The sequence below is a fragment of the Centruroides vittatus genome, unplaced genomic scaffold (genome assembly GCF_030686945.1).
Source record: "Centruroides vittatus isolate TY-2023 unplaced genomic scaffold, ASM3068694v2 contig_858, whole genome shotgun sequence".
In the NCBI taxonomy this organism is placed as follows: Eukaryota; Metazoa; Arthropoda; class Arachnida; order Scorpiones; family Buthidae; genus Centruroides; species Centruroides vittatus.
Window position 1 is genome coordinate 134,781 of NW_027122560.1, and position 12,144 is coordinate 146,924.

General features: G+C 31.2%; 1 protein-coding gene across 1 annotated transcript; it reads left to right on the top strand.

Moving 5' to 3' along the window:
- Positions 1-6: 6 nt before the first annotated feature.
- Positions 7-10,528, top strand: mRpL35 (mitochondrial ribosomal protein L35). The gene is made up of 3 exons (XM_067279209.1): positions 7-48; positions 894-1,053; positions 9,862-10,528. Exons 1-3 carry the CDS (start codon positions 15-17, stop codon positions 10,250-10,252), a joined length of 585 nt encoding a protein of 194 aa, XP_067135310.1. The 5' UTR covers positions 7-14; the 3' UTR covers positions 10,253-10,528.
- Positions 10,529-12,144: the final 1,616 nt, after the last annotated feature.

Below are 12,144 nucleotides of genomic sequence, written 5' to 3' on the forward strand. Positions count from 1 at the left end.
GACTACGTAAAAACATGGCGGTCTCCGTTAGGAACATACTCAGGAGGAGTAAGTGATTGTCTTAAGTTGTTCTAGTGTTAATTTTTTATAATTATTTGATGATCGAAATTAGCAATGAGATATTTTGAAAAATTAAGAATAATAGCTGTAAACCACATGAAAAGAATTAATCTGTTCTACACTATCACTAAATCGTTTTTACTAATTTCTAGAATAATATAAGGATGAACTACAGTATTTATTTTGGTACATGGTAAAGATTTTCGTGTATAAGTACACAAAATATGCAGTTCTTTGAAAGGGGTGTGAGTTCTGTTATAGATGATAAATGCCAAGATGACATAGGTAAAATCAGTTAGCTCGTGCATGACTTCTTCCAGGAAACTGGTTTGATATGAAAAGTAGAAATATTTAGCATAATTGGAATCAATAATTATCATGGAAACAGTTTCAGTACATTACTACACATGTTCTTTGATAATTAGTGTATGTCTATTTATATGCAATAAAAGCATACAAAGCACAAAATAAAAATATAGTGTTCTTATTTCAAGCTAACCAAGGATAGGAATAGCCTGTAAAAATTGGAATGGCATGTTAAACAATCGTAAAAGGCAAATTTCTACAGTTATACACTCAGTATATGTAAAATTGTTTTCGTGGGATTGAAAAAACCAGAAAAATTTTTATTGCCTGATAAGGCAACATAATTGATAACCTGGCACTGCATTGGTCCCAACAATGCCACATTAACAGAATGCCTCCTACATATTTATTTAGTATATACATATCTAAAGCTAACTATATTTAATGTGAAATAATGATAAATAATTTAGTTTTTGATTTTATTTATTAATTTTCATCATTAATTCTTTTAAAAATTTATATTTCAGGTACTTCTTTCATTGGAAAAGTTAATTCATTTGCTTGTCTGCATTATAAACAAACCAATATTCGTGTAAATAGAATAGTTGAAATAAAGAATAGTTATTCATTTCAATTTAAACCCTTTTCTACAAATTTTAGAAATATCCAAGAATCAAAACCAGTTATGTAAGTTAAATCTGTTTTAATTAAAATTAATAATCAATTTTTTAAAATTCTATGGATATAATTGCCATAAAGCTTGAAATAATCATAAAATATATTTTATTTTATTATTTAATACATTATTTGATATATTATATACTGATATTGCAAGTATGAAATACAGCTAACATTAATTTTTTTCCTCTTTCCATCTGTGGGTTGTAAGAGGACTAAAATTTACTTCTGTAACTTTTCATATTTATGAAATAAGTAAGGGCTTGATTATGTAAATTATATCCAATAATGACTGATTAATTAATTGAAATGTCTTGATGAGTTGATTGTATTACAAATGAATAACTTAAAAAGACTTTTTCTATCCACTTTAACAAATTAATAACCAATTTGAACTTGAATGTGGGTTTCTAAAAGAAAAACTATTACATAAGTTTTATTAAACATACTTGTTAATGTGATACATTAAAATAATTAATTGCAAGTTAGTGCATGATTAAAATTAGCAGCACTTATGATAAAAACATAGTTGATTCTATATATGTATATTCATTTAATCTTATCCAATCCAAATGTACATTCTAAAAAATAATGCGAGATGGCTTTATTGATCTTACTGTGAGGATCTATAAATATCACTAAAAAATATTGCTCTTTCTCTGATAATTAGGGAAATGTATTGAAAGGGTACCATTTATATGAAGAAAACAAAATAGGCTTTTCAGATTTTTTTTTTTTTGAAGGAAAGTTTTAAAGTACAGTAATACCTTGGTTTTCATTTACTTCAGTTATTGTTGGATTCTGTCGGCCTGCCCATGTGACCTCCCTGCTAATTTTGCAAAAACGAAGGGTGACCCACGCCTTCTCCTGCTCAGTGTGGCATTGTTTCTCGTTGTGTGAGCATTACCCTGCATGTCTAGCCAAACAATTCCATTGCTTTCCTTTCCTTTTAGCTCCCATGGGGCCAAAGAAAGTTTCCAGAGCCAGCAGCCCTTCGAAGAAAGCCAAGAACACGATCGACTTGAAAGAAATCATTGAAAAATACTAGAGCAGCATTAAGATTGCTGAAATCAGCCACATGTATGGGAAGTCACCATCCATGATAAGTTCCACTGTGGCAAAAAAGAAAGCAATAATGAAGGCTAATGTAATGAAAGGCATGACTATGCCAACGAAACAGATTGCAAATAAATGAAGATGTCGAACAGTTAGATGGTGATTCTGTTTCAGAGATTATCATATTAGTCTTTTATATTCGTTTCTTGTTGTTTTTAGTATTAAATACTATACTTGCTCTTTATAAAATGTGTTTTTGGTATGTATTTGGGATGTCTAGAATGAATTAATTGGATTTACATTGATTCTTATGGAAATAATTGCCTCTGTTTTTGTCAGTTTCGGATTTCGCCGATTGTTTTTGAATGGATTATTGATGAAAACTGAGGTATCACTGTATCAATATTAGAATGCATTATGACATTGAAAGTAATGACAAGAAAATTTTGAAGGTCTTGAAAAAGAGAATTTATACATTAAGATTATGAAAAGAGGTTGATGCAACAATAACATTTTTAGATTTGTGCATACATAGATTCCCTGAAGAGCTACTATTCTCAGTTTTCCATAAATTTAATAAGGTGCCTCATATCATCCTTGCAGACGCTTTCCAACCTTTATGATATGTTGATGCTGCTATTGCTTCTCTCATTAGAAGAACATTCTTATTATGTCAATGCAAACACTTGTAAGCATTGAGTTAAACACCATCAGTTTGGCAGTATGCACAGCTGGTTTTTCATGTGCTAAGTTCGTGCATGTGCATAATATGCTCAGAAATTTTCTATATCGAAGCAACACTGCATAACAAGAGGGCGGTGTCAGTTGTTCAACTGCCATTACCATACCTTGAACCCCTTTCCATGCACATTTGCCATATATTCAGGTAACATAACTTTCTCCTGCCGTTATCTCCACTACTGAATTTTGCACCAACTCATCTGAAACAATCACGATAAATTCTCCACTTTTGAAAAATCAGGAATCTATACTGTACTATTGGAGAATCCCATAACAGAGGTAAACATAAGATATATCGGGGCCCACAACATGAATGCTTGCTAGTTGCCTAGCTGAGCACCAGGATGACATGATGAAAGGAAAGTGTACCACAGAGCTTTCAAAAAAGATGCTCAAACAGAACTACAATCTGTCGTGGGCTCAAACAATGCTACTCAGATACTGCAACAACCAGAAACTTATTTTTATATGGGATCTCTCCTTACAACAACTTCAAGCCATGTAACACTTCCACACTTAACCTGCCTAGCATGTGGGTTGCCCTATACAAATGGTTAAGTAGTGATATGTGTCTGTCATCACACCTTTTATGTGGGTGTATATCCACACATGTGCTGCATGACATTACAACATCTAGTGTAATTGAATTTTGAGCAAGCTCATAATGGTTTTTAATTTCAATTTAAATAATTTGTGTTCCATTTGCATTAGAACATTACATTCTATTTTTATATTTTGTTTGCCTGAAGATGATAAACTTAAGTTCATTGAAAGCACTAGCGAAAATAAAAAAACTGTTAACACTGCACTCAGTGTGTTTTTTACTTTCTTTCTTTTTATATGAAAGTTATTGCTTACCAAATATTCTTTTTGGTGTTTAAACATTAATATAACATTAAACATTAGTATAACATTAATCAGCACACTTGATCAGCCTGCTGATTAATGTTATACTAACATGATATGAAAAGTCTCTTATATCAATATCAGTGTGTCTCAAGATGAAAAATAAGTTCAATGCTTATTAAACAGAGAAATTTAAATATGAATTGAGAGAATTGAATCTAGCTTAAATGCTGCAGAAACTGTTGTTTCTAATTTGATTGAGAAGATAAGTCGTTGTTTCAGCCCTTCAGGATAATTATCAATATAATTCATGAGACACATAATATCACCCATTTTATCATATTACATTTCATAATTCTATATGAAATGTAATAATATAAAATGGGTAATATAATATGAAAGGTAAGGTAGCAGTGATTTTGCACTCCATAAGTAAGTAATAGAAACATTGTTATGGTTACTGAATTGTTATTGAAGCAGGGCTTAAAGTGACTCTCTTTTTTAGCTTTTTTAGCTTTTTTTCATAGCTCCTCTCTTTTTTAGCTTTTTCTGAGAAAAACGCACTTTTTTAGCTTTTTTCACTTCCCATGTGAAATTTTTTTTTCGTAAATGCGCTCAGGAGCGAAATAGCAACCAGCACTTCCCCGTATGCCTTATGGACCGTGCGCGACATGTTAAGGCACTGTCGTATACACATGTAGTGTACTACATTTATATAGACTAACAAAACGAGGAGCTTCCCAAAGCTTGCTACTCTGCACATGCTGTAGGAATTTGCGCGTGGGTTCTCCTTGCTTGTATCCTTGTGAAATACTGATCTCCGCAGCGCTTCGATATAATCACACTGCATTAAGTCAAGTACACTTCTAGTTCGGCGTTAAGAGTGATTTTTATACAGCATTATTTTTAGCATTTGTATTTATTTAAGCGCAGTGGACAAAAGAAAGAAATAGATTTTATTTAATACTAACAGTAGAAACTCATGTTTTAGCAACGGAAAATCGTATAGAACCCAATACTTTCTGAAGTAAGTTGCTAAGCAAACTTCTTCCCAACCGCCTGCTATTCTTTAGCTTAAACGATGACATTTACTCATTTTTGACTACCGTAGAAAAACCGAAAAAATAATTGTTGAGCGATAATAAATTTGATTTCTACTGTTATTATTAAATAAAACGTTGTAGGACACTCGTTTCAAAGCTTGTATCTTTCTAGCACTCTGTAAAATTAAAGATCGAGCGAATTTCGTGCCAGGAAATACAAGATTTTAAACTAATATCCTAAATATTAATAACTTCTGTAGAGACAATCTTTAGACAAAGACAAAAGTTTGGTTTTAAGTGGGTGCTTATATATTTGGCATGCACCATGGTTTTCTGCATTCTAACGGTGTCCTTCATTTTCCATTTCGACAAACTATAAAACTCTTCATGCACGTGCGCATTCGAACAGCTGCGGTCAATCTGGCACCAAATTAAAAAATTAATTTGTAAATATTTAGCGTCGAAAAACCACTATTTTCACTTTAATCTAGCTTTTCGATATGCTTTTAGTCGAACTCAGTCAAAAAATTAATTTAATTATAATTTATTGAAGATTTTAATATTTTAATATTAGAAAGTAATTAGCATAAATTACATGGTGTCATGTCTCATCTTCGCTCCCGTTCAAGTTTATTGTCCTATACACGCGCCGATGTTTGTTTTTACTTCTGCTGGGGTTTTATTTCAACCTCGACCATTTGGTTATGCAAAGTGGGGAGACGGGCATCATGTGATCGTGTACCTGACTTTTTACAAGTTTCCTTACCTTGAAAGAAACTTATATTTTTTCTTGATTTTAATTATTATTTAATTATTAATTAACTTTTTTGATGGATTCTTATATCTTTGTATTATCTAAAGTTGCAGATATAAATGTGTAAAACTTTATTTAAAAAATTGTTTCTCTTATATTTTAAAATTCAAAAATAAATTAAATATCGGAAATGCTAAACTATAAGTACAGTGTGTTTTACATTATCATTGCAAACAGTTACAGCCAATTATTTTATAAACGTATTTATTATTTCAATTTTTATAAATTATTTAATTTGATGCAACGTAATCAATTACTGTGGCGCGTTACCATGGGCGTAGCCAGGAAAGGGCATGGGTGGGCACGCCCCCCCCAGTTAACTTGGTGCCCCTCCCCAGAAAATTACAGCTCTACTAGGCCCCCCATAACGCGTTAATTAATATGGAGGCGAGACTCGATTCAATTACTTTTTCATTTCAGACGTTAATTACAGTGTTATTTTAATGTAATTTTATACATAATGTATGTTTATTATAATTAATAAATCTATATAGGAATAATATCTGTGTCTAATAAAACAAAGCGATTATAAAAATGAAAAGCGTGCGTTCCATCTCGATCTTTTGTAAGCAAAATTTTATGATTTTAATTTTTAAAAAATGAGATTTTTATTTAAATTTCTGTAATTTGATCTATAAGAGCAAAAAACTAAACTTATTAAATATCAACTCTCTGTAAATAATTTCATCATTTACTTATTAACGTCAGATTTGTTAAATTTCATGGGATTGTATTATTTTTCAACTTGAGTGTAGTAGAAAGCTTTGTATATTTTCTCTCGTGAAAGTAATAGACTTTGCCGGTTCCCCACTATAAAGGACAACAAACTGCTAAATGTTTAATTACATTGTTTTTATAAACTCTCTTCTCTGTCTGTTGTGGGTCGAATGACTAACAAATTGTTTTATTGTATTCAGGGGAATAGATTTGGAGACTAGTATTACCAGTAATGAATGCTGTAATTTTATTTTTAATCATTTAAAAAATATTGATGAAATTACCAAATAAATGATTAGTCACAATTACTAGTGGTATTGCTATATAACAGACATGGGCAAATGAGACTCGGAGAGCTGCATGCAGCTCTTTTTGAATTTTATGTGGCTCTTGCTGAAAGTGTTAATTTCTGCTTTTTATTATTATTTTTACAGTTTTATTTCCACAATTTTGTGAAAATATGTTTATTAAAAAAATTCAATACTTGTTCTATATTATATAATAAAATCCAGGTACAGAACTGCAGTACAGAATAAAAAAGTACAGAACTGCGGCTCCCATGCATTTTGCAAAACCTACATTTCGGCTCCCACTGAACTTTTGTTTGCCCACCCCTGCTATATAATGAACATGCAACCCACTGATTCTGCCAGAAGTTGTTTTTTTTCTTCTTTAATTACATTTTTTTTATGAAGAAATCAAAAAATGTACCTTGAAATAAATGGCATTTGAAATTTGGCATGTTATATGGAAACACATTCTGGTAGTTATGTTACTGTTCCATTTGCTTTGCTGTGTAACGGTGGGAATTCTGTACGGGGCACATGAAAACTTAATGCGGGCCTGTTCTGGCTTAATGCAGTCTTACTGGTCACTTTTCTGGAATATAAACTCAGCCTAACTATTTTCATATTTAATCTTATCAGTCCACTTAATAATCAATCTAATATCATATGCAATGTTATTGATACAAAATATGTTTGTTTGTGTGTTTTTTTAATAACGCCTGTTTTCGTTCATTTTAACACTATTAGCTTTTTTAGCTTTTTTTCAGTGTGAACGCTCTTTTCTCACTTTTTTTTTATTGCCATGACTGCTTTAAGCCCTGTTGAAGTGATTAGGAGTTCTCATAAGTAAAAAGCAAAAAATCTCAGAAAAAATAAAGCTTGAGAACTTTATTGTGGACTAGTAGATGAGTTCTCCAAATGTTGGAACAGGAAAAAATGAAGTTTAAGAATTCATTGACTAGATCTGAAGGAAAAGAATATTTTACAGACTAAAGTGTAATGAAAAGTAATGTACAGGATGTCCACCATGAACCTGACACATTTGAAACTGTTGTAAAAAATCTACCACTCAGGAAGGATGTAAAGTAATGCACATTTTATGATGAAAACTCAAAAAGTTTTATTAAAAAATCAGTGAACCTCTACATGAGCTCCTTTTGTTGCACATAGAACATTGAGTCTGTACTCTGTTTCCTGCCAGGTTCTTTCAAGCATCTCAGGCATGAAGGCAGCAACATGAATCTTGAATGCGCACACAAAGAAGTTGAAAGTCACGAATTTTGACACCAGTATAAACCTTATCCTTGATGAATTCCCAAAAGAAAAAGTCTAAGGGCATAATAGATGCCAAGAAGTGTTGTTTCCATAACCTGAGTGTTCCTCGAGGGTGGCTTCTTGCCAAACACGCATGAAAGTTCCATTGCACTTGAATTACAGAATTTGTTTTAGCATACCACCACACAGCTTTTGAGAAACCATTTTGCATTTGAGTACTGCCACGCCACCTACAATCACTTTGACAGGTTTTCAAAATTACCTATACAACTTCCACAGTTTCTCCGCCTAATGGAATGCACAACATCTGATTACTGTCTTGCACTTCTTAATGGCAGTTGAAACAAATGTGTCAGGCTCATGGTGGACACCCTGTATATTAAAAGATATATTCAGACACCTTTCTTTGCTGATAGAACATTTCTCAATACTTTTCTTGGTTATTCAATAAAAAGATAACAGTGTGTTGTGTACTTTCTAGTTGATGAAGTGCAATCAAAGATAAAATAAAATTGTTATTTTCTTCTACCAAAAACTACTAATTGTTAAAATAAAAAGATGTGTCTAATATCTTTGTATAGGATAATCCAGAGTTTGACAGAAAAGATTAAAAATGAAGAATATATTATGTAACATGAAATTTAAATATAGTGCTCAAAGCATTATATTTAAATTTCATGTCACATAAAGAGAGAATGTTCACTATTAGGAAATTTGCTTACCTTGGCCACATATGCAGACAGTTTCAAACTCCACATTTCATATTATCAGGCAAAACAGAGGGAAAAAGAAGGAAAAGGCAATGTTTGACCTAGATGAACAATTTGATGAAGTGGACCGATAAGATAACAGAGAACTTCTTTCATTTGATACAAGACGGAACAATGTTTGCTGATTGCCAACCTCATTATAGACAGCACCTGAAGATGATGATATAGAGAGATGTAAAGCTAAAAATTTTCTAGAGGATTTTCTGTGAACAATAAAGGCAGTTAAAATTATTTTATCTGCATCTTCAAATTTGTTATTGAATCTGAAGTGTATACAAATTAGAATGAAATTTTACTTACAACCAAGATAGAAACTAATCAAACTTGTCAACACTAACAAGGCTGATATAATTAGAATAAACAAGCATATTTCACGTAATGATGAATACTTAAACCTTTATGCAAAAATAATAGAAAAGAAATATATTGAAGTTTCTGTATTAAAATTGTTGGGCTGCAGTTTGAAAAAACTATAGACCTATAAATTCCCAGAGTTAGATAGATGAAAGTCAAGACCAGATATGGAAACCTTAGAGGCAGGAGGTCCCAATTAACTATATACAAAGTTCCAGATTGTGCCAGAAGTCATGTTATTTCAATTAAAACTTTTTCCCTGAAAGGAGTTAGTTAGAAGACTGGTACAACTCTGTTGTTAAAGGAAAAGTATGATGTGCAGGGGCAAGCCACTTCTAATTTGAGGTGGAGAGCATATACAGTTGATTCCACTTAATAGCACAGCATCAGGACCAAAGCTTTTCAGGGCTACTAAACAGCAGTGCTTGCATTATAGGATTTGATTCCATTCTTGAATGTTTTGTCCTAATATGCAGCATGTCCTTCTAATCAACTGGGCTAATAACCGGAATCGACTGTATTTTAAATTAAATAAATTATAAATATGATTAAAAATTGCAGCCCGGCATTGTGACGATGTCACAATAAATAATTGCTTGTTTATCATCTGATTCTTAAACTTATCCCTAATAAAACTAAAAACAATTATTTACAACATTATAACATGGATTTAATAATTCTTTTTCTTTCTATATAAATATTTATATAAATTTTGTATTTTATTGAAATCTCTGGCTGATTTGAAAGCTTTCAATTACATAATACCAATTTTAATTTTAATATTACCAGTATTATTATATAAATTAAATAATATTTGTAACTTAATATTCAAAAATTTATTTCTAAGATTAAGTATTTCTAATGTAACAGTTTATAATTCTTTATTTTAATATTTCCTATTTCTTTTAAAACAGTTCTCTTATCCCCTATATGTCAAGTTTTTTACAACCAAGAAAATATGATATGCAAATATCGAGAAATGTTACTAAATATTCATTAGTGAAAGGTAAGAGAAAAACTGTCAAAGCAGTTAAACGTCGATTTCTTCGACTAAATTCTGGATATTGGATAAGACCCAAATCTGGACGTGCTAAACGTTTACATAAAAAATCAGCTGGAAGAAGATATAGACTTCGTTGGCATGTATTTTGCAATGCCAAACATTCCAAAATATTGGATAAAATGGTATCTGCATATTGGAAAAGACCAAGATATTATGTAGATGATCCATATAATCCTTATCAAGAACGTCATGGCTTGTTAACATCTTTTTCAAGGCGTAAGAGATGGCATGAAAAAAATTGAAGTAAAAGCGAATTTTATAATAGTTTTTTTTTTATCTTAGAAATACTGTAACACTTCTAGGATGTATGGAAATATTGTAAAAATATACTCTATCAGTTCTATTTCCATACTGAAATTAAGAAACTTATTTATGATTTAATAAAATTAATTGTATAACACAATTGAGTCCTACAGTAGATGAATCTGCCAATGCTCTTCATGAATATTATTTCATGAAGATTATTGATTTCTGTATTGTTGAAATTGCCATTTAATAAAATTTTCACTTTGACTGAAGGACTAGAAAATGTATTTGTTAGATTCATATCACACTTTTTTTAATAAAAATTTTACTACCGATAGTTTGTTACCTTAAAATTACTAAATAATCCTATCAGAATGAAAAGATGTTGGTTATTTTCTTTAGTTTGATGGAATTACCTCATAAAAACTTATTTATTTATTGTAATACTACTATTTTGAATTAAAGAAATTTAATACTAAATAGTGTTAAATCAACTAATCATATTAGGTTGGTTGGTTCATGTTTTTTGGCACAACAGCCATAAGCTGAACTAATCATATTAGATAACTATTGCATTCCATGATGCTGAGTTTAAGTAAAATATAGAATAAATTACTCCAAAATACTATAACACTGTTCAAAAATATTTCATAATTATAATTTATCAGTAACAATTTGTAATTTGTACTAAGTTCATTGTTTGTTGTGGATCAGATTGAAATAATTTTTTTCATATTAATATGAGTTTTGTATAGTTGTTGTCATTGTGTTTTTTATATAGGTGAAGAATGAAGAACAAACATGTTGTGAAATAAGTTTTTTTTAACTATATATAAGTTAAAAATATTTTTTAAACTTTTTAAAATCTTTTTTAGTTTCAAAATAATTTAAACATTTAATTTAATATCAGTTAGTATTAAATTTTATATTGTGAAAATTTAAAAATTAGCATTTTTTCTTTTATAGTATGATTATCAATGATACATTATTATTATTATGTTGGGTTCAGTGAGTTATACTCAGTTGACACCGGTAGCTGTGTCATCTGAGTCAACTCTGCCAGACTAGAGTCAAGGCATAGTAATCAAAACAAGACGAAAATTAAATTAGTGTCTCAGTGAATGTGTGTTCAGGAATTTCCTAACAATGACATGTATCCAATATAGTGGCCTTCTGTAAGTGTGATGCATGTGTTTAATTGTGACCTTCTAAATTCGTGACCTATTCAATTGTAATGTTCCCAGGCTTTTGTGTAGTGTGTGTGGTATGACTCCTATAGAGGAGAGAATGACAGCTACAATAAGCACCCTATCCATCCTTCACAGATGCCTTATTTCCTGGGCGCGTTCTGTGTACTTGCTGATTTTTTCAGTCCTGTGTTTTGTACATTGTGTTTAGAATGGATGTCTATAATGCATGTGATTTTATTGTGTTTATCAATGAGTTTGATGTCTGGTCTGTTGTGGTAAATTGTTTCATCTGTCATAGTACATTTTGTGCATGTTGTTTTCCAATACTGTCTATGGAATATTTTTGTAGTATGGTTTGTGGATGTCTAATAATTTGTGTTTGTTTGCAAGCTCTTGGTGTATATATTTGCTACTTGATTATGTCGATGTAAATAATCTGTCTGTGCCAAGAGCTTGCAACCAGCACCATAACTAGCCTTTTATGCGCCCTGGTACGAGCATCTGTAACTATGCCCCAAAACTATGATCCAAAACTTGGTCCATATCATTTCTGCGCTTCTGCAAGGTCTACACCCTGTGCCTGGGCACCGCTGGCACCACCCTAGTTATGGCACTGCTTGCAACCAGAAGTGATGTGCTGTATAGTTTCTGGCATAATGTGACATTTTCTGCATGTATCATTTGTGAGTATTGTATCT